At 40.0% G+C, this 24,660-nt stretch overlaps 1 protein-coding gene across 1 annotated transcript in view; it reads right to left on the bottom strand.

Moving 5' to 3' along the window:
* The window catches only part of SLC2A13 (solute carrier family 2 (facilitated glucose transporter), member 13), a gene marked incomplete at its 5' end in the record, with an annotated part of 111,664 nt that overhangs the window by 7,253 nt on the left and 79,751 nt on the right, over positions 1-24,660 (bottom strand). The window contains one exon of the mRNA XM_009071059.1: positions 16,330-16,455. Coding sequence (XP_009069307.1) covers positions 16,330-16,455 — 126 coding nt within the window. The remainder of the gene's footprint in view (positions 1-16,329; positions 16,456-24,660) is intronic.

Genomic DNA, 24,660 nt, shown 5'->3' on the forward strand with positions numbered 1-24,660 from the left:
ACTCCTTACCCTGAGAAATGGACTCGAACCAGGAAAATGCAGAATAATGTTTATACCTAGAGTTAAAGCTGAGCCATCTGAGATTTCCCAGCAGTGACAGTACCCACTGTGCACATGTACATGTACACATGTACACCAATCTCAGCTACAGCACACTTACAAACCGGGAGCAGAAACAAGCATATACCTGTTACTTGTTATAGGAGCTACAATTACCTTAATCACACTACACAGATTAACTTATGTTATCTCCCAAGTTTTTTTCCTACTCTTCCAAAGTATCAGATGGTTTTAAGTGTCAGGAAACACCTGATGTCTCTGTGCTCTGCAGAGTGCCCTATCCTAGTCCTAATTTTGATCCCAACACAGCACAAATTAGAATTGACTAGTCATAATTTAATTGTATGATGCCATAATCATAAATAATTCAAATATTATATTAATAGTGCATAAACTGGTGAGAGGTCATACAGCTATGAAACATAATCATCTGTTCGCTTAACAAACACCTAACAGTCAGACGTCACAGAATTTTAATGGGCAGAATTCAAATTAAAACCTGATCAAAATGCAGAATCTTAATTAGCTTTGAGCATAAGCATCTTAGCTGAATGTCACAGTCCTTCATGCCTTTCTACCTATGATTATTTTAACTACTTTCATCACTAGATAATAGGTCACAGTTTCAAAACATGGTATTTTGTATTTCTTTTCAACATTGGACACTTGCAGGTACAAAATTAGCTCTTTTGCAGAGGAAAATCAAAAGAAGGAATATGGCTTATTTATTTCATTTTTCTTGTGAAATACGACAAAACTGCCCCAATTTTCAACACAGAATTGAAACAGAAGACAAAAAGGAACAGAAAGATCACAAATATTGTGCTTTGGTTTTGTTCAAAAAGATCCTTTTTGCATTGTTTTCTGGAAAAGGATTTTAAAATAAAATCATTTACCTAAAATCCTCAAATATCTAAATATATTACTGCACAAACCAAGTGCACAAAGGTCCCATCTATGTCCATTTACAGCCACGTCCAAGGCTATACTCAACAAACAGCTGCCAGGAGACAACCTGGTTAACAGCCAGCTAAGGGCTGACAGGTGGAAATTATAGTTGTAAAAATTAGGTACTCTCCAGTCAAGAAGCTATGACAAAAATATACCCATAAGGCTACTTCAAGGTTTGTAACTGCAAAACTCAGTGACATTGCCAGCAGTGAGTGACAATTATATGATGGAGAATCAAATACCAGTGTATACAATAAATAACAAGAGTATAATCTGGTAGTTATTTTGGGAGAGATTCTGAGTAAATAGTTTACAGATACCTTTTTTATTTTGCAAAGACTGTGTTTTTTAAAAAATATATATTCCGAAGAGTTTTCTCTCAGTTTAAAGTATGACTCAGTTATTAGCTTGATATGTTGATATTTAGTGGCAGAAAATATTTCTCAAAAATATCAGAGAAAGCTTCACTAGAACCAAAGGTCATACAAGGCTGAAGTTACAGCAAATGATGCTAAAGGAGAAGCAAAGCACACAACTGCTAAATGGTTTCATGAGAAGACGTAAGAATATAGTTTTGCAACTTCAAAGCTAAAAAAGAGTATGAAAAAGCAGCGATGAAAGAGTGACTCACTTCAGGTAAGGCTCAGAGGGCAGCAGCAGGCAATACAGGATTTCTGCCCTTACTCCCCCTCTCTCAAGAACACACTGCAATGGTTTACAGACAACTTACATCTGTGTACTTTAAAGACTAAGATCTTCAGTAACTTTTCCTGCTTTTTCATCTGTAGAATACAAACCCTGATCTCCAAAAATTAAAAATAACCATAGGGTGTTTCACAAGGACGAAACTATCTGACAGTCCTTAATGAAATATTCTGAAGTTTGTCCCTTTAGCATATATTTAGTCCACTGAACTTTAACCTCTCATCACAAAACATTTACTTGTTCATGCCCTTGAACAACTCCACTAACCCTAAATATTTTACCTCTTTTGTTTCTTTTCCAATACCAGTTTTACTATTTCTTGCAGCTTCCAAACTACTGATGAGCAGGAGAACTCCAACCACTTTACAAAGAGGTGTGCTCCAGCAGAGTGCAGGCAGCAAGTCATGAAGCCTCCCAGATTCCAGTACTGTATTTAAAAAGTCTCAGCCAATCCTAACAAAAAGTAAGATCCAGTAAGAGGTGGAGAATTAGTTAGTTTGGTCCTAATTCTCATATTGAAAAATTTCACAGAATTGCAGAATATTCAGAGTTGGAAAGGACCCATGAGGATCACTGAGTCCAACTCTTGGTGCTGCACAGGACATCCCTGAGAATCACACCATGTGCCTGAGAGCATTGTCCAAGTGTTTCTTGAACTCTGTCAGCCTTGGTGATGTGACAACTTCCCTGGGGAGCTGTTCCAGTGCTCAACTTTGTGAAGGACCTTCTTCTAATATCCAACCTAAACCTCTCCTGATGCAACTTCAGACCATTTCCTCAGGTCTTGCCACTGACTGCCAGAGAGAAGAGGTCAGTGCTGCCCCTGCACTTCCCCTCATGAAGTTGTATACAGTGATGAGGTCTCTCCTTAGTCTCCTCTTCCCCAGGCTGAACAGAACAAGTGACCTCAGCCACTCCTCATGTGGCTTCTCCTCAAGGCCTTCACCATCTTTGTTGTCTCCTTTGGACGCTTTCTAATAGTTTTATATCCTTTTTGTAATGTAATGTGGTATACCGCACACAATAATCAAGGTGAGGCTGCAACAGCACACAGTAGAGCAGGACAATCAGTTCCCTCGACCTGCTGGCAATGCCTTGTCTGATGCACCCTAGGACAGGGTTGGCCTACCGCACACAATAATCAAGGTGAGGCTGCAACAGCACACAGTAGAGCAGGACAATCAGTTCCCTCGACCTGCTGGCAATGCCTTGTCTGATGCACCCTAGGACAGGGTTGGCCTTCCTGGCTGCCAGGGCATATTGCTGGCTCATATTCAACTTGGCATCGATGAGGATCCCCAGGTTGCTTTCCATGGCACTATTTTCCAGTATCTCATTCCCCAGTCTGTACATACAGCCAGGGTTGCCCCATCCCAGGTGCAGAACCTGGCACTCGCCCTTGACAAACTTCATCTGGTTGGTGATTCCCAGCTCTCTAATTTGTCTAGGTCTCTCTGCAGGGCCTCTCTGCCTTCAAGGGAGCCAACAGCTCCTCTCAATTTTGTGTTATCTGCAAACTTGCTTAAAAGCCCTTCAAGTCCTACATCCAAGTCATTTACAAAGATGTTGAAGAGCACAACATTTCAATCAGTTAAATGGTGCAATTTTCACTATTTCTTTCTTTCAAGAATTATCAACTCTTAAAGAACTTCACTGAGTTGCAAATCAGCAAAGAATGTTTAGAAATTTGAGTAAATAAGATGGAGATGATACTGTCCAACATTTTGAAGCCTTTGTCATGATAAGTAGATATTTTACTACAACAGCAATATTAAAAATATAAGAAAACCACCTCAGTCTACTTCATTTTGGTGGAAAAAACACCATGATGTGGTAGAGGGCAAGACCAGCAACTTGGGTGCTACAACACCTAAAGTATCATGTAATCATGTGCAGGTCTGGATGGAGAAAGCCAATTGAATCCTGGGCTGCAACAAAAGGAGTGTGGGCAGCAGGTCAAAAATGATTCTCCCATTCTACTCTGTCCTGGTGAGACCCCACCTGGAATACTGTGTGCAGTTCTAGTGTCCTCAACGTAAGAAGGACATAGAACTGTTGGAGCAAGTCCAGAGGAGGCCACGAAGTTGATAGGACTGGAGCACCTCCCCTATGAAGACAGGCTGAGGAAGTTGGGGCTGTTCAGCCTGGAGAAGAGAAGACTGCGTGGAGACCTCATAACAACTCTTCAATGTCTGAAGGAGCTTACAAGGGAGCCGGAGAGGGACTCTTTGTTGAGAACTGCAGTGATAGGACAAGGGGTAACGGGTTCAAATTGAAGGAGGGAAAGTCTAGGTTGGATGTGAGAAAAACGTTTTTTAACTCTAAGGGTGGTGAGACACTGGCACAGGTTGCCCAGGGATGTGGCATCTGCCCCAACCCTGGCAGTGTTCAAGGCCAGGCTGGATGAAGCCTTGAGCAACCTGATCTAGTGAGCAGGTGTCCCTGCCCAGGGCAGGGGGTTCGGACTAGATGATCTGTAAGGTCCATTCCAACCCCTAAATTCTAGGATTCTATGAGTTGTGATGTGTGTGATGGGGCTGTGGCTCAATGATGTGACCTGCGTGCACAGCAGTCAGTGGGACATGAGAAACACTGCTCCCACCACCCTGCTGGCTGCCACAAATCCTCCATTTAACCACGTCCACAGCGACTGAGCACAAACTGAAAAGAAACATCTCATGCCACAGCATGGGCACAGGCACATGGCAAGCCCTCATGAGAAATGGCATCTGTGAATATTTCATTGCTTGTGAAATAGATGCTATTTCACAAATCTTAAACAACATGAGCACAAAGTTATTTCTGCGTGACAACCAGCAAAAATGTAGCACAGAGGCATTCTGGAAACAGAATGAGCTATCATTTCCTTCCTGGCAGCCATCACGGTTGAGAAAGACATGTGGACTCCCTGTGACCCCAGAATGTGCTTTAAAGATTGTTTAGTGGCTTTTCTGTGGTTATACAGAAACGGTTTGCTTTTGGAACAACCAGTTTCAGCAGTGAGCATGTGCATCAGTCTGGTTTCATCCAGTCATTGCCAGCTTCCGTTATTTCTCCGAAAGGAGAGAGTGCTCATTTCTTCTGACAGACAAACCTTTGGGGAATCTCAGTGATAAGTACTAACTGGAAAGTAGCTATCAGTCACCCTGGGTGCTCCTGGAGCCAACCTGTGCTGCAGGAGGCTTTCCAGCAACCACCAGACAGATTTCATCACTCTCTATTACTGCCTGCAGGCAGACAGGAAGGCTTCATTCTGTTTGAGCTCTTTCAGGAAAAATTGCTCATAAATGTAGGACATTCAAGTATATTTTGTTAAAGACAGACTGGCATTGAACATCTGTGACAGATGAGCATATTAACTATTTCACTCATGTGCAAACCCCTCTCTGTACCTCAGGGCTCCTGGTCTTTCCCTGAACTGCAGCGGTTCTGCTGCTCACGGTGTTTTTGGTGGAAGTTCTGGGTCACCCCTGCTCTGACATGTTTGAGAGCTTATGGATGGAGCACCAGACTGCAATCAAATTACTGACAGAACTGGGGCAATTGAATTGGAGAATTTCTAGCTTCTTTTTCCATATTTAAAAGCACTGAGCCTGTCTGATTTTATGCCCTTGCAGCATGAACACTCAATAATTAAATTACTGAAACAAACTGAAGATTATGATGTCAAATCCAGCATTTTAGAATTTCATGCAGATTTACTATAAAACACACTCTATTTGATGTTTACACTTACGGGTTTTTTTCACATGATTTTACATTTCATTTACTTACTAACTAACATCTCTAAATTTCTTCTGGTTATAACAGAAATATGGACCAGCTGCCTAGTCACTGTAGAAGCATCAGTTCTCCCAGGAGACTCCTCTCTCCTATGTAGACTGATTTCCACAGACTGATCACCTCAATGAACACTGGTGACAAGGGTTGAGCATAAGGTTCAATAATAATAAGTATCGATATTTAATATTAATTAAAGCATTACTGACAGAACAGGGAGCAAGAATTTCTGGCATGACATAAGAAAGTCTATTCTATAAAACACAGGAAAAGACCAGCTGCAAATAAGGAACAAAAAGGAGCATCTTTTACTCCATTAGTCAAGGAACTACACGACAGCTTGAGGTCAAAATTTTAGTTATCTGAAGATGACTTAAACAAATTCCATCCAGACATCCTGTTCCTACTTACACTTACAAGTAACCTTATTAGTAGTAGTGTCAAAGCAATGTCTTTAGTATCTCAAAAGCATCACTTGATGCCAGAAGTATTTCTAAGACCATGGTCAAAAAAGACCAAAGGCAAAAGAAAGCAAGGTGGTTGTTGCAACTTAGCATGAAGATAACACAGTAGAAATATTCATTGGAATTTCACCTTCCAAATGAAATAGCTTCTATTTCAGTAGTAAAATATTTTTTTCTGAATGCTTCCAAACAATTCAGAAAACAATAAAGAAGAAGAAAAAAATGTATTGCTTTTAATTACCCCAAAGTTTTAGATGTGCAAAGATACTGCAAAAACTGTACTTTCATGTTCAAATCTGGTACATGAAGTTAGTGGAAATGGGAAGATTTTATAATTCAACTGAGAAAAGTAAAGCAAATCCCACTCAAACCCCAAACTCAAGCCATAGATGGAACATGCCGACACAATTATAACAGAGCCCAGGTCAGGTTCTGTGGCTGCAGACACAGTGCTGAGGCTTTACAGACAGTTTATTGCTTATCCCAGGCAGCTGAATCTGCCAAACCATCACTGTGCAGAAATGATTTTCCATAGAGCTGCTAAAACCTGAAAATCTCAATCAAACATATTTCAATGGGAAGTGAAGAGACAATTAAGTATCAGTCCTTCAGAAATTTCTACTGAAAAAAAAGGAAAGGAGGTGGGGTAAAAATAATTTCCTGAATTTGCCCTTTTTTTTGTCGAATCTGAGACAAAACCCCCATAAGGACAAGGAGTTTAAAACAGAGACCAATATTAGATGTATTGGCACGCCTTTTAAGCACTTCCCTGCCCTACTTAATTTCTAGCTATTGACATGCATATAAAATTTATATTTCAATAGTTCTAACAATAACCTTTAGACCAAATTAATGTTCCATGTGAAGTCCTGAACTGTAACATTCCGTTTCTGCAACAGCAATTTAGACACAAATATCACATTTTAACTACTGCCAGCAAGTAATTATGACTGTCACCACAACTGAAATCTAACCTGACTAAATACTTGAGATCTTCTGTTCATGGTTTTAAAAAGATGATGGAATTGTACTTTTTAAAAGGAGCTTTTCCCTGACACCAGTAGGTGGCAATAGCTCTGCCCTAAAAACCTCAGAGAAACTGGTGCTTCAGAAGGGGAATGAAGCGCCGCATCCCAGCCCATCCCTGCTGCACTGCCGAGGCTCTGAATTAAATCATCCGGCAGAGCTATGCAAGGAACGATTCCTCCACTGTCAGCCCTAAAACGCACTGGAAATCATTAATGATGTAAGTGAAAATGCAGCCCCAAGGCTCTAAGAACACTTGTAACAAGATAATTAGTTCATGCCTGATTTGTGAGAGTGAGCACTTAGCATCGAGTGTCACTCTCTTTTGATTTGTGCGTGCAGGTGCAATACCTATGCCAAATATAGCACATTTTATAAAATACAGAAATGAAAAATGGTTACACTGTCTCTAGTTCATGAAATTTCTACACATTGGGTACCAAAGTTTATTGTTATATGCAACTTGAAGTTTGGGATGTGACAGTAGAACTCAGCAGAAATCAAAGGAATCATTCCATGGCCTCTGACAACTAAAGAGAGTTTTACATTAGTAAGTGCTTTTAAACAACAGTTATTTTGCCAAGAAAATACATTATCTGAATCACAGGCTGAAGAGCTAAATGATCACAGAGAACCTCAAACTCATCTCTTATTATCTATGCAAAGCTAATGTGACAGCTGTGGAAAGCTACAGGAGAAAAGAAAGTCTGTACATCCTATAAGCAAGAAGAAATGCCCAAAGTGCTGCTGTTGAGAAGCACAACCTGCCACCTAACAGACTGCCCATTTCCTAGCCTGCACTAATCCACAAGCTGAGTTCAAATAAGATCATGACTTTAAATCAAATGAATCAATAATTCCAGCTCATCTTGTGCCAGTGAGAGATTGATGTTACTGCCTGCATTCTCAAGGAAATGAACCACACAGCAGGCAGCACATACAATAGTTTCTATGAATTAAACTCATCAAACATATTGAATTATTCAACAGTCCTAGGGCAGAAATGTGTTGATTCATTTTCCCTCAAAAAAACCCCCCAAAAAAATCCAAACTCCAAACCAGCTTTAAAAACACCATCCTTTTAAGAAAGGAAGATATCACAATTTTACTGTATCACATGATGTGATTATTAAGGAATTACCTATTATGGAATAAAGGTATGCAAGATTTGGATTAGGAATGCTGTTAAAGGTACAAGTTGCTGTACAGAGGCTTGGATTTGGCCCTGCTGCATGTTCTTTACCAACAAAAATTCCCAACCACATGCATCTTTCAAAAATATTTTCTATCCTCAAAACTGAGAAAATTTCATTTTAATAAAATCCATTTCAGAGTGCAAAAGCCTAGAGAAATCTGCTGAAACAGCTTTCATTGAGGATTTGTATTTAAATCCAAACTTCAGAGGCAATAACCAAATAAATGTGAAAAACAACTATTGGAAATACTCCTCTCAAAAAAAAAAATCCACATGGCTCCCAAATATGAGTCAGTTCCAAGGCAGAAGGGGAAATCCCTGACTCTCTCCCAGCAGCAGCTCCCTGCACACTGACACTCTCCTCTGCCCCTCTCTCCAGTCCCCTCGGGCGAGGGCCATGCTCTGCCCCTGCTGCAACATCACCCCAGGAGAACCCTCTGGTGAGGCATGGACATCTTTCAATCTGTCCCTAAACAGATGAGCAGCTGAAGAAACTAATTAGCAGCAGGCTCCTATGGGCAATAAAAGACTCTCTAACACACATTTCATAAAAGAGACAGAGAAAAGCTGCAGGAATTATCCACGTTCTAAGCACACTGACAAGAGACTGACAATTCTCTCACACACATTAGTGTTTCCCCCTTTGCTTTCCTATCTATCTCCTTTGTCAACTAGAAGCAAACATGCTTTTTAAACAGGAAATGGGTATTTTCCTTCTAGCTCCCCTTCAGCTGACCAGAGGACAGAAATGAGCAGAAAGCTTGCTCCTTCAACAGGATGGAAATTCAAATTTGAAACACCACAGCATCTTCTTCTTTGAAGACCATTTTTAAAATGAAGAGCACTGACTCAAACGTTTTTGTATTAAAATAACACAATTTTTCCAGACACAAACCAGCATTTGGAAATGTTTTAGCTCAAGGGCCACTTTTGCTTTTAGATTCCAGTTACCTCAATGCTGCAGCATCTCAAGCAGTTGTTACAATGAGTAACCCAAACGGCTGTGAGTGTCAGCCTCTTCACCATCCTCTACCAGAATATGCCTTTTACACACTAACTTTGAGCAAGATCTGGAAGCAGCATTTAGCAGCACAGTGCAGTACAAACGAACAGGTAGAGGTGTACAAACAATGTTTCAAGCTAACTAGTCCTTCTTTAAAATCCTATTTTGTGCTGAGTGTCTCAAAAAAATCAGTTCTGCCTTCAGCATCTAAATTAAACATTTCAGTCAGAATACATTCACTCCATAACAGGACTGACAAGGAGCACATTTGCCCTTCTTTTCAAGCATCCAGAATTTGCCACCGGTTGGGTAAATATACTGAATTAGAGCTATTAATAGCAATTCCAAAGTAATTATCTGAAAGGAATGCAAATAGTTTCAGTTTAGATTATCATGTTGCTCTGCTCATTACTTTAGACCTAAAATACAGACACAATATTAAAATTACAGCTATTTTGCTACTGACTCATGCATCACCAATAATATAGGCTCATCTATGATTAAAGACATAATATTCTGCACTACCATATCCTTCTATTCTTCCTATTTGCTCTTACCAGGTAGCAGAGATGGCATTAAAATAAGTATAAATTTCTTAAGTTCCTCTTCTACCTCCCTAGCTTTTATATGCAACCATCAGACTGTGATTGCACTGTCTAATAGCCTCATCCCAGGAAAGATCTTGTACCTTAAGAGCTTAGGCTGACAAAGACTGTAATCATTATCAGATCTTTTTTTCATTTCTGTTTTTGCACACCTCACTAATGTATATTAGCTATTACTGTGCTTAAGTATATACTCCTAATCAAACAGGACTGTGGAGCACTGTGGAGACCTCATAGCACCTTCCAGTATCTGAAGGGACTACAGGGAAGCCAGAGAGGGACTCTGTTAGGAGCTGCAGTGACAGAATGAGAAGCAATTGGTACAAATTGAAGGAGGGGAAATTTAGGATAGATATTAGGAAAAAATATTTTTACTGTGAGGATGGTGAGACACTGGCACAGGTTGCCCAGGGAGGTAGTAGAAGCCCCGACCCTGGCGGTGTCCAAGGCCAGGCTGGATGAAGCCTTGAGCAACCTGGTCTGGTGGGAGCTGTCCCTGCCCATGGCAGGGGTTGGGGCTAGATGATCTCTAAGGTCCATTCCATCCCCTAAAATTCTATGATTGTATCCTGCCACCTGGCTACTCCAGATTTCCATGCTTACTAGCAATGAGGGAGAAAATCAGAATTTAATTCTATTTGAAACTGCATATATTTTTGTTTTCTTTCCTAAACAATACCTGGAGCAGAGAGGGAGCTTTCTATGTTCTGGTTCCTACTCAAGTGATGAGTATTTCAATGAAGTCAACATTTAGCTTATTGTCCAGCAAGAGATTTCTCTAAGACTACTGGTTATAATCACAGCTCCTCTGAGTGCTGCTGATACACATGCAGATGCAAATATTCTGTTGATCCTGTTACTTTCCTGAATCATTTGCTCCCTCTACTACCTTTTAACTTGGAAAACATGAGAACTATAATCCTATGTATAATCTTTATCTACTGGTATGAAGATGTAGCAAGAGAAATACTAGTTTCTTCTCTAATTGCTCATGAATTAAGCATGATTTTTCAGTGCAGACCTTTGTAGAAAGATTCCAAATCACCATTTCAGCAATAAAATCTCCTACCAATACTTCCTGCACGACAAAACAAGCAATGTCTACCCACGGACAGAGGAGTACTGAATTCCTGGAAGGTTGCTCTGGTGCTGGTCTTTCCGTGGTAACAGCAAAGGTCATACTGAAAATAGATTCTCAGTCTTTAAATGTGCGAATATGCACATACATTCTTTTGGCATTAGTAAAGCAGTCACAGCAACTTTCATAAATGTACTTGTCACATTGCAAAAGCATCTTTATAAGACTGTGACTAGTAAAACAAGTGTAACGAACTTATTTATGTCTGTCTTTATTTACAAGCGGGAAAAGCAACCTGACATTTCCAGAAAAATCGAATGTTCTTACAAAGAAAAGTATTCTAATCATTTTAACAGCCTCATCTGCTATGAATTAGACAACAGGCAGCACTGCATGAAAGTAAAGCTCCCTAGAATACTCCTGAGGCTGTGACATGCACTGGCATGTCCCCTCTGGATATAAACCAGCCTGTTGTCTGGTGAACTCCCATGAATTTATTTTCTTTTAACCAGTGGAATCTAGTTAGCAACCAGGCTCAAATGCCAAGGTCATTAGGCACATTCCTGAGGTGGAAACTTTTCTGAAGCTGGGAAACAGGGTTTGGCTGCCTGCCTGACTTGCTTTCTCTTATTGCCCAGGCAATGGAAAACCACTTTTCCCCAAAACAGATTCCTGAGATACAGTTAAACTCATCGGCAAACTGAGGGATATGAGCAACAGGCACACAGTGACACATAACAGCCTTACTGAGAATCTATAAACATGCCATTAATTCTACAAGGAAGCAAGGAGCTTGGAAGAGGGCAGGCCAGAGGAAAGCGAAGAGCTTCCCAAACACAGAGCTCCACTTGCACTCTCCCCTTTGCACTGACTGCCCTTACAGAAGGGGCACTGACCAAAACAGGATTCTCCATGAAGCATTAAACTCCCGTGGCAGGGAGATGTTCCTCTAACAAAGTTAATAAAAGGGGTTGAAGAGAGCAGATCACTTAGCTCCTCCCTCTTTATAGATTTCTGTTCCCAATTGTCCTCCTTTGGGGACTGTGGAGACCTGCCAGCTAATTCTGTGAACAGGATGGCTTCTAGGCTTGTCTCTGATCTGCAGATGATGTTATTATTTCTTCATAATTGTTTACTGTATAAAATCAACATCATTCTCTCCAGAGGAAGACTGCACAGAGTCACTCACGAGAGCCTTTTAGCTCACAGTTGTGGGCCTGCTGTTGTCTTGACAGTATACTCATGCCAAGGTTAATAACATGTTAAGGCACTGTTTGTACCTCCTTTCCCTGTGTGGTTATTCCTTCAACAGTAAGGATATTAATGCAATTTACAGTTTCTTTTAGAGCATTCTTGGCTGACCTTTAGGGTTATTGCAATTACAAGGACAGAAGTTTCGAGGTTTCTGACAGTACTGTGGGAGGAATTGTAATTGTGGGGAAAAACTAGATTTTGGTTTGTGCTCTCAAAGCATAGGACTGATAACAATCACATCCACATTTGGCCCTGGCTGAGAGATGGACCACTGTTGTGCCACCTGAGCTTCATACTGAAACCTTCCCATTGCATCCTGTCTGTAAAAGTGAGATAATGCTTTCTATCAAGTTTGAGAGGATTTTATAATTTAACGCTCATGAAGAGAACAAAACTGCAAGTGTTTTTGTGCTACTTTTAAATGCAAAACTTCTCTAAATCTTGGAGAACAGAGTCCCAACACAGAACCCTCAGACCACATGGAGAGAAGACACAGCTCATCTTGTTTTACTACAGAGTCAATAATTTAAGAATATTCTTGCTCACAGTCTTGAAACCATCCTTTATGTGTCCCTGGGCAGAGCTGGAGGCAGCAAGGTTTGTAATGTCAACAGCTGTTAACTGGCTCAGTAATACCAAGGGCAGTAAAGTACCTGCCTGTGCTGCTGCCCTGGGCAAGATGTTCCTCTCTGTTATTCCAGTACCAGTCAGGCTTATGTAACTGACTAAATAATAAATCTCTATTGCTTGTCTTACATGTATGACTTTACACGTGCACCTGAGCACATTACTCATGCTGCTTTAAGGTCTGACTTGGACTTGGCTGGATTTACTCTTACGCACTCTCCCTCCCTCAGGAACACTACCAGCCACTGAGCTCCCCATATTCAAAAGAATCAAAACACTATATTCTTCCTGAAAAATATGTGGATGCTTTAATTGTCTCCCCGGGTTTCTATGACAACCACAGCAACATAAACCGCCTTGCTGGAGGCCACAGTAGACTGAAATCTCCACTCTCTTCCCTCCCTTCCCCAGAAGTTCTCAATGTAGAACATACCGTAACCAAATAAATGCAATCAACAATAAACAGAGTCTAGTACACCTGGTTGGCACTGGGGAAATGCCTTGCAGATAAAAATGCATTACAATATTTTATGATAACAGTCAAAACATTGCCTGCTACATCAGTGCTATCGAAGCACCTTGGGACCAACTGTGAAAAACAGTGCAAAGTCATAAACATACAAACAGGAGTTTCTACGTCAGCTTGAATGGCTGCAGAGAGCTCTAAAAACCATATGACAAGACCTTCTCTGCTGGTGCCTCTGAGCACCTCTTGCCTTGCTGGCAGGTTAGATATCAGGAAGGTAAGCCCCTGAGTGAATGTCAGGACAGTTGGGGTTCAGACAGCTGCAGAGCTATATGGCTTCACACACGTCACACTGTGTGACCATAGCCACCTCTCCATGGCTGCAGCTCCCAGCTTTCCCGCAGGAAAATCATAAACAAAATGTGATCACAGCAGCAATGAAATTCTCTGCATGGCACCATCAGCCTTAGACCAGGAGCAGCTGTTTCTCTGAACTCCTGCATCAGGCAGCATAGTGAGAGCTGCTGCTTCTGCTAATGCTCAGACATCCGAGGTCCAACAAATCCCAAACAAATAGCTCAGGTCTTCCTTCTCTCCTAAGCAAAATTAATGGCAAAATAGATTTGGCATATGAGGCCAGTGTAGCACTGGAGGTTTTAAGCCATTGAAATTCATCCATCTAATACTGGATGGCATGAAGCCAGCAGAATGCACGAGAGTTACAAAGAGGCCACACATGATAATTATGGGTATCAGCTGTCCATAGGCCACAAAATAATCTTTCAAATAATTAAGCCACTTTCTCATTGTAAAACTGCCATGTATTTTTAAAATAACTGTCCCTCTATGCCTAGTTTGTGACAAAGTCACTCTGTGAAAGGAAAGGCTGCGATTTCCTTCACCAGTGCTGTTAGTTTGTCTCAGGCACTTTTTCTCCCTGTGCTGCCAAAGAGAGACAGACAGCACCAGCTCCAGCTGCTCTGAGACACAACTGGGGATGCAGCGATGCCATTTTCCCTGTGGCAATCCTCTCACTTGGCAGCAAAAACCTACGGCTTTGTGGGACTGATTTTTCTGTAAAGCAGACTCAGGATTTGAGGAAACAGTGCTGAGGGGCAGGATGTGAATGTGAACCTTTGGAAACCAAAATCTATGGGGATTCCCTCTGGACCAGTGAGCAGAAATACCTGTATCTGTGAGGAGAGGGAGGCAAAACACTTCCCTCTTCCACAGGGCTTGGAAGGCACAGAAGGTGCCACCTGACACTTTAGAGCTTGAAAGATCAGCTTTTTGAGAACTGCCTAATTACACAGGTGGAGGGGAGATTAAAAATTAATGAAACAAACACTCAAAATGCGGATGAACCTTTGGAAAAAGAAATGTGGGTATTTTATCACTTTTCCATTTTAAGGCAGGACTTTCACTCCAGAGACTACCAATATAACAAATTTTACATTGTTTCGTTTTCTCTTGAAAGATTTTAAGCAGGGTCCTCATGCTATGGAATTCCTGCACAACATGGAAATGCTGCATTTTGCAATTGGAAATATTTCCCCTTTCCTACCTAATTTGCTTCAATAGGCTGTACAGCAAGGAGTGCTATGTGAGAGTGAATCACGACTATGAAAGGATCGCTGATGCCCACATTTGCTACACTGTACAGTAACACCTCCTCATTAAATAAAGTTTGATTTTACCTAGCCTAACAAGTTTTTGTTTCTATGGATGTCTTACTGCGTGCTACTATGATTCTGCTAATTACAGACACATTACTTCCAACTACAGCATATAGGAAATGAATGTTGACTTGGAATACAGAGACATCTGTTACCTTGCAAATACAGAGTCCAAGTGCTGCAGAGCACATCAGGATATCAGGCAATATGCAAGGTATGTTGCATAATGTACCATTGAAGGTAGTCACAGAACAAGCAAATCAGATGAGATTTTGCAGTTTTCACAGTTATTCATTAACTGTAATAACGCCAAAACAATCACAGTGCTTTTAAATTAGGATTACAAAAAATACAAGCTTCTTTTTTCTGCACCTGGAATGAATTACTAGGCATAGGATTCTAATGGTACTGAAACCAAAAGGAAGGCAATTTTAAAGTAATTTCAAATTAATGACTGTACAATTAGTAGATATTTTCATACCTTTCAACCTCTGTCCAACATGACTCACTGCCACTAAGGCACTTGATTTTGACTTCTGAGAAATACATAAGAAAATGTAAAAAATTTTTGAAAAGCTCAAACCACCAGACGAACCTTTGCCTATTTCCCAAGTACGTTCACGGTGTGTGGGTGGCTGAGATGAATTATGGCAAGGAGGTTTTAGCAGAAGTAATTACATAATTCCCTTGGGGCACTGAACCATTCTAAACTCTAATCCAAGCCCTAATCATTATTAAAGTATTCATAAAGCCTTTACAAGACAATGTTCCAACTCACAAAGCCATTCCTTAAGAACAGTCAGCACTTCAGAAAACTCTTAGATTGCTGTGACTTCACAGAGAAATCTTTGTGCTGCTTAAGAAAAAGAGGTGTGATGTATTTTGCAGTTGCATTGGGACTTACCTACAAATGCACACATTCTTACACCCCAAGTGCAACACAAGGCTTTGAAGCACAGGAACACAAATCTGTGGCCAAAACCCATGGTTTTGACAACCTGAACTTTTCATATTTTGATCATTTTAGTTTATTCAGCTGAGCTAATTGGTTTCTTTAATAGGCCAATATTAAAAGTATGGTTTAATTAAAGCATATAAAAAGAAAATTAATTCAGAGGGCTTTAAGAACATAACCAGGGAATATGCCACCTCACATGAATAAAAACATTAAGGAAAGGTAATTTTCCTAATTGCTAGTGTACTTCTGCCATACTTTGTAAGTGGCAGATCACACTGAGCTGGTTGCACACATCAGGGTCAAGGCTTTTATTTAGAATGGTTGTTAGAAAGTAATCACCCATTTTTGATAATGCCAAGTTACTTTTTTCTTCCAGAACATCCTAAGAGTAACATTTTATGCAAAACCAAAATTGTTCTCAGCAGCACCAAAAACATTCTCTGTAGAGCACAGGATCAAAAAATCATTTAAAGTGACATACCTGCCCCAAGCAGCTTTCATTGTGGAATCTTTATCAACAGGAATGCATGAGGACTCAACAACACTTGATTTATTCAATTTGTAGCAGAGACCACAGTCTGGATCTAACATACAGCCATTACAATAACTGAAAGAGAAAGAAAGAAATACTTAAGCAACACTTCATTCATTTGTACATGTCAAAAACAACAGCATCTCCTAAATCAGTCTTGAGATGCACATAGTCAAGTTGTCAGTGTTGGAGACAAGACAATAGAAACTCTCCAAAAGCTATCACAGACTGCTTTTACTTTCTTCTGTAACACATTTTGGTGGTCCCTCTGCAACTCTCCCAGTGACACCTGATCATACAATGAATTTTAATTTTAAAAAAAAAAGACAGATTGGGTTTTCAGAGGCTGTAGGAGAATTCACTCATACAATGAATTTTAATTTTTAAAAAAAAAGACAGATTGGGTTTTCAGAGAAAGAGTAATCATAGAATGGTTTGGGTTGGAAGGGACCTTAGAGATCATCTAGTTCCAAACCCCCTGCCACAGGCATGGACACATTTAATTAGTCCAGGTTGCTCAGAGCCCCATCCAGCTTGGCTCTGAATGCTTCCAGGGACAGGGCAGCCACGACCTTCCTGGGCAACCTGTTCCAGTGCCTTGCCACCCTCACAGTAAAGAATTTCTTCCTAATATCGAATCTAAACCTGCCCTCTGTGAGTCTAAAGCCATTCTGCCTTGTCTTATTATATGTCATACCTAATAGCCAAACTAGAATTTGGGCATGAACAGATGTGAGAGTCAATCTGAGATCTGGAGCAGCCATTTCAAAATACCATGTGCTCTCAAGTGCAGAAGTGGATTTTTAAGTCAACTACATGCAAATTATATTCAATGTGAACACCATGTGCAGAATTTAACACATTAAAGTGGCCTTTAGGCAGCAATTCTCTTCAGATTATTTTAGGATTCTATTCTTTTTAGGTTTTACTTCAAGCAGAAATACAGTCAAATACCCAAGAGCAGCCAGAAAATCAGCAAGACACAGGAATGCAGAGAGTGTCCATTAGACACAATGATCTCTTTGTGATATTGTCAGCAGAGGCCAGGAGAAGGACTGGACGCCTCATCATTTCCCTCAGTATCCTCACAAGGATCAATGCAGGAGATGAATGACAGAGCTGAACTGCGTGTTGTCTGTTCTGTCCTACTGGGCTCACTCTATGGATAGTGCCATGTAATCTTGTTTGGTGCTGGGTATCAGTAACAGATCAACTGGGAAGTGGAAGAAATCTCATTTATTCCTCCCTCCCATCCAGGAAAAAAAATCAAGAAATTTGATTACTGATTCCAGTGTCTGTCTACACAGCTGTTAGTTCAGCTGATCCTCTAACTTTATTGGATACGATAGAATAATTTAGCTTGGAATGGACCTTTAACATCATCAAATCCAACTGGTCTTCCAGTTGGCATTCAACATAATAAAGGCTGCTGGATTTCATGGCATGCCAAATGTCAGAGGTTATAGTCACTTGTAACAATTTTAGTAACTTAAAATGATTATTTTCCACAGCTTTTCTGAAGCTTGGGTTTCAGACTGAACAGGTAAATAACAACTATTTATAAACCCTTTACCTTTGGGTTAGGATTTCCTGTCATTAACTACATAGTGAGTTCATACAATCAGGCTCTGACTAGATTTTAGAGACAAAACCATTTTAAGTCAGAGGAAACCCAGAACTTCCACATACAAGACTTAAAGCCCTTTCAAATCTAGGTCCCAGCAGATTTAGGGTAGGCAGTTGCTGTTCAGAACATTTAGCATTCTTCTGTGCCCTCTTTTATCACTGAAATAAAATTTTTATGTTGACTTTGATGAAGTAGATAATCATTGCTTTTTCCAAGATGGAGACTGATGGTTTTTTCCTCCAAAAATCCCAGCATATGCACAACTGTTTCATAACACAGTAAAGAAATCTGTATCAGTTAATAAAATCTAATGATCACAGAAACTGCAGCATGAAATAAGCAAGGAAGATTTTCAAATAACCAATTAAAAAAACAACTAAAGACATCATGTGCTGGGACTGTTTATTCTAAATCTCCCTCTGTAAAAAACAGAAATAAAATATATAGTGGTTTCAGGCTTATGTTCTTCTTCACTCTAGCACCACTAGTATTTGCTACACAAAACTATTTAAACAATTTGAAATTGAGCACATATTCTGAGACATGTTCATAGTGAGCTAAGTAATATAGGACATACAATATACCAGGAAAGAAAAGGACAGTATAATACTTACTGACATGTAACTATCTATGACAGAACTCCTTTCTGTCCTCAAAAGCACCTTCCTATCAGCCCATATCATATATACCCAAATATATGTCAGAGTTTAAATCTAGAAAAGTACTGTTAATTCCTCAAATCCACACCACAGATCAGTTATGGCCTCGAAAGCTCTAAACAAGAATACTCCAGGATGTGTAGGCAGGAAAGGAAATTTGCATCCACTTATAAATGGGAGATATGTTCCTTGTACTCTATCATGAAATATTTATATTTATGCTAAGGTTATGAGTGTTTTGAAAACAGGTTCATGTGTGTAGAGCCAGTTCAAAATTCCCAGGCAGGATAGTTCTCTATCAGACTGTCAATTTGAGATTGAAATACCTGAGAGACATTATTTGATTTTGATGAAGCCAGGCAGCATTACAGCAGAGAGGTTTTACAACGTGCCTGTTTCCCTCCCTGTTTACCAGCTGGGCTCCTAGGCAACCCAACGAGAAGGCAAATGTCTAGACTTCAGATGCTTCAGCCTATGTAGCAGAATATCAATGATGTCAGGCTCCACAAGCCCAAAGATGCCCAGCTTCTGTGCAGATCAGTGGCATGAACTCGTACAGAACACAAGACTCAGTAGCCTGGCCTCTCAGTTTATTGGGGGCTGCCATGGAATGGATTTCTGGGCTTTGGCTTCATCATCACAGCATGTTTACCAAGAAGCTGATGGACCATTAGAACACAGGATGTCCCCAAACTTCCAGTTCCTCACTTTGATTCTACCAACACACTCAACAAGTGTCCCCTTCATCTGACCAAATGGGAATATCTGACATCTAGAAAACCTGACAGCACTAACTTGAAGCTCCCTTGATAGCAATTTCTTGCCAGCCTGAGCACCTGCAGCTTTCAGAACACTCTGCTCTGCAGCATCCTGACCAATTAACTGTTCCTGAGGTTACAGGTTATCACAAAGATCACACCACTATACTCTTTCTCAGTGATCTTACAGCATATGGATGAGTTATTAATTGACTAGCTGTGCACATTTTTATTGAGACCAAAATTACTGCCTTCTTTCTTCCCAACAGTGTAATTTACTAGCCTCTAGTGCAGTCTTCAAAATTATTCAATAAAATCTATGACCTGCCAAAGTGACCCTCCGGATACCAATGAGAGGTTCACAATTGCTTTTTCCCCACTGCTTACAATACTCCATACTTTGCTTTGGTTTGTTACTACATTTTGTGCTTTAAATTTGCAAAATGACCTTGTAAGTAATGACTTTCCTACAATTCTCAGTAGTCTTGTAATTTGAGCTGCAAGTTGTACCTTGCCACTTCTTCAGTGATTTAGCACTAAAAGACCAGTGACCTTGCTCTGCGAGTGCCATAGCTCTTTTTGTCAGACTATTTTGTCTTTTTCAAGCTGAACCTCAATTTCTGATTTGTTAATTTCAAAACATTGTCTGGTTTTATTTTTGCCACATTTTAAAGAACTTTCATCTCTGCCTTCCATATTCTGTTATCCAATTACAAAACTGCTATCAGTATGTTTTGGCTACAGAAATGCAAACTGAACCTGATAATATATTATGGACTGTGTAGCTCTTTAACAGAATCTAACACCTGATCTCATAATATTCCACTACATGAATAGAATGAACAGCCACTCAGAATTTCAAAATGTCCCCAAATACATGTATTTCTTGAGAACAGACTTTTTCCACTTCTTTTGGATTTGTTATTCTCACTGAATTCATGCTGCACAATCAGCCCAAGTATGTGAAGAAGGAGTTCTATGTGAAAAACTGATATATTCTCAACATGCAAGTTGGACCTGATCATCCTTATGGGTCTCTTCCAACTTGAGATATTATATGCAAGACATTTTGCTCATGTCCTGTCTTCTCCAGAGAGTAAATTCCATCATTGTGAGCTTGTTGAACCTACTGCTCCTGCTCTGCATGATGCAAATATTTATATTCCTGAAGAAGGTTTTCCTCAAAGAACTGCAGTTTTTAGGCTCAGTGTAGGGACAGGAGGGTCTTGCAATATCTACTGAGAATTAGCACATCCCACCCAGAGCGAATATAAGCTGCAAATCACTGCAGGCTGGAAGCAATGTCACTTTGACTGTGCTGCTTTCTACTCTTTCCAGCTTGCTACACTAGAAGCACAATCCTAAGCCAGGTGGACCATTCATCCTACCTGGTAAGCCCTCAGGTTTACTCTTTGCTTTCAAACTTGGTTATGCACAGTCCTCTACCTCCCTTAGCATGTGGTGCAGTTGCTTTCCAGATCCTTATAGAACAACAACAGGCTGGAACTAAGCTTTCCTTGCTTCTGTGTTCTCAAATCTACAACCAGACAAAGTCTCTTCCTCCAGCCCCAAACTGAAAGAAAATGGCCAAGATAGGCGAGCTAAGTATCACTGGTCTGGGCATGCCTACTCAGCTGGACTCAGCAAGGGACACAGGCCATGAATCCAAACAGTGAAGGTATTCAACTCAACAAAAAACATAAAGACTTTTGGGCAAATACTGCAGTAGACTTACCAACTCTGTTGACTGATATTTCAGCCAGCCACACAACTAACAATGTCAGGATTTTTTAGGTAAATGGCTTCATTTTCACACACAAACTCATTCCAATTAGGAACTAAGGCCACGGTTAAAACTAACTGATGCTTCTATCAGAGGTCTTGTGCTGTTTGCACATGCTTCACTGCACCTCAGGCAGGAAATCAAGCCAGTCTTTATACTTCTGCATTGTTTCCAAAAGTCAAGCACTAAATTCAGATTGAATATCACTGGACAAGAACATGGGGATGCTTTATGCAGTTAAAATGCATGCTAACTGCAAGATACCCCTTCCAGCTGTCGTGTCTGGGACACAGGAAATACAATATTTAAAAAAGAATGAGAAAAACCCACTTGGACTTGAAGAGCACTTCCCTGCTATTATAGGAGACCAAAGGACATAAGTTTATTTGCTAAGGTCTACTAGCAGTCTGTTAGGTAGCACATGTACCCACTCAATGATGTTCATAAGGAAAAGCTATCATTTCTAATCACAGTACTCATACACTAGCTGCAGTTCTGTAATTTAGCACACAGATACTCCAACAGATCTAAACCATAGTTACGTTCAAGTATGATTAACCCTTTCTCACTTTCAAATCAGGTTCCTGCTCCAACTAATCCACTGAGACTCTTCTTTGGTGTCTCCTGCCTGAAGTTCCAGACCAGTATTGAATCCTTATCCTTCCTGATATGCCAGCCACATATTAAACACTGGCTGTCTTCAGCATTCCTTAAACTTTCTTTACAAAGGCTCACATGCCTCAACTATGCAACACAAGTTATATAACCTCAGAGCAACTGTTTGCAGTCTCTTAGTGTTTGCTACTTCTGCTCTAGACCTGGCGAGGACCCCGAAGGCTCATCTATGCTTCCCACCTGTCATAGTCCTACAAAGGAAATTACTCTCGACAAACTTTACTTAGTCTTTAGATGATCATGGCTACACCACTACTGCTGTAAGAACCTTGACAGCAGACTTTTCACCACACGAAAACCATCCTGATCTATTTGCTCATAAGTATCAACTGTTTCTTGTCCTTGATGATCTTTTTTTTCTGAATTTATATAGCCCCCAGCACAAGAGTTTTCCAATTTATTCCTGGAACTGAGCAACACAGACAACAAACAAAAGAAACAACTTATTTACACATGCCTTTATTTTGGACATGATGGCAGTCTCTGGGCACCTGGTTTTTAAAACTAGTCTTTCAAAGAGACTCTATACATAGATACTATACTAACCACCCTCCTGGCAGATCAGATAGAAGCCTTGTTTAAACTTGATTAAAATGATCCTTATGTGATCAAAACCTGCCGACCATGTAAAGTATAACACCATCACTCTGGAATATTTTACAAAGTTATTCCCTAAGCACTGTTTCAGTTTGTGTTAAACGGCAAGTCTTAAAAGGATTAGCAGAGGTGTGAAGTGTTAATAGGTTACTATCCGAATAACACCTTGTTTCCTCACTCATGCAGAACTTCATTCAAAGTATGTGGAAGTGTTAGCAATGGTTACAGGGACTGCATTGCACTCACATTATAATTCAGGTAAGGAATTTTTCAGATCTTTGTCTTTAAATTGACAAGAGGAGTTCTTCCTCATTCTCAATAAAGATGCTTACTACATGGACTGACATATTCCTGCCTATCCTTTGTGATTTTAAATTAACTTACAAGTTTTGATAGATAGGAGCAACATGCCAGCAAAGAGAAAATTATTACCAAGGCATATATCCTTATATTAGTTACTTCATACAGGACTTACTTAATATAAAGACTATGTCAAGGTCATTTTACAGTTCTACAACATAAACTATCAGAATTTTAATTACACTTCCTAAGAGCTGGCAAAAGTATTCTTAAACATGTTTATCTCTTTACATATTCATAATTTTTGTGACCTTAATGGCTGAAACACATTACCATATTTATTACTGCCATTCTCAGTGTCCAGAATTACCAGTCGCTCAGGTTTGGCCAACTTTGAAATCAGAAACAGAAAATGAGAATCATATTGATAATAATACTGGTCCCATGATACCGTGACATTATGAAGAATACTAATGTAGAGTGTGCTGATAAATCAGATCATCAATGAGTTATCTCAATAAAATAAAGTATAACAGCTAACACACTATATGCATCCTAAGGCTATTAAGTACAATAAACCCAGCTTCAGTTACTAGGTTAGCTGAGTTTTTCAGGACTGATCACAATGACAAATTTTGCTCTACTTATGAAGAAAACATATTTCTGTCTATTAGCTATCCTATAAATGGCTATGTGAGTACTAAATATTGGTGCCTTCATCTCAGTGCTGTGTATTTGTACAACAAGCTTAGGAACATTAACCATGTGAGGGTGACTAATTCAAAGATGAACAACAGAGTCTTTGTGTGCCCAGCACAGCTGGCACTGACTCTATTGTTTTAATCAGTCTGAAGACAATCTGTTCAGGAAGGATCCTGAGAAACTTCTTGTGCACAGGTATCTTTTCCCTAAGATATAAGAGGATTAACCTAAACTGAACACAGTATTTCCCATTGTCACACAGTAACAGAGATGAAAAATATGCTTAAACAGAACAAGTTCACATTATGTCTTCTACAGCTGACCAAATCTCAGGAAGTGCAGTGAGACAGACACGTGAATGAAAGGAGACAAGAGGAGCAAGAATACAAGGCAGCAGGGTAACAGTAATTTTACAGAATTGGCTCAGTGTCCCAAACATGGGATTCTGCAAAGACTGGGAACACGTGAGAGGGTAGCTAGTGCACATACCCTAACCTCAACCTCCTTCCAGAACCAGGCAAGCTCCCAGTAAAAATGGCAACATGTTTATAGAGTTTTGGTAGTCAGAATATAACAGGAATGGCTAGTTCATCTTTTCATTCTAAGGTTATAAATTTTGGATGATGTTGTTTCGTATTCTTAAATTTACCTCTGAGCTTCTCTGTGGCCTTGATGATAAGTAACAGACCACAGCTGCTGAGGAAAATAAAATCAAAAGAACAAGTGGTCACACTGCAAATACCTGCACAAGCTTACACAGCTGAGTGTGAAAATGAAATTTGATTAAGGATGGCACAGAGACAAGCATTCATCTTGCCTCTCCTCAGTGACGCACACCCACTTCGATCTGTGAGGAGGCAAAACAAATTTCAGTGTTCGGCGTTTTCATTATTTTCATGATTCAAATTTTTTCCCACAGATTTATGGATTACTTTTTAGCTGTTCATCTATGATATTGTACATCTCCACACCAAATGAAACCATTTTTTAAAATATTTGCAGCATATCATACTGGTTTGTGCTCTGCAACCATGTACAGCTACCCTGTAACTCCATTTTCATGGCACAGTTCTTTCAGAACGTAGCATCCAAGCCCTAGGTGCTTTCCTGAATTAGGACAATTGACTGTGCTCTTTGTTTGCTAGTCTGTTCTATCTTCATTGTTATTCTAGCAGCAGG

Source organism: Acanthisitta chloris, unplaced genomic scaffold (assembly GCF_000695815.1).
Source record: "Acanthisitta chloris isolate BGI_N310 unplaced genomic scaffold, ASM69581v1 scaffold17033, whole genome shotgun sequence".
In the NCBI taxonomy this organism is placed as follows: Eukaryota; Metazoa; Chordata; class Aves; order Passeriformes; family Acanthisittidae; genus Acanthisitta; species Acanthisitta chloris.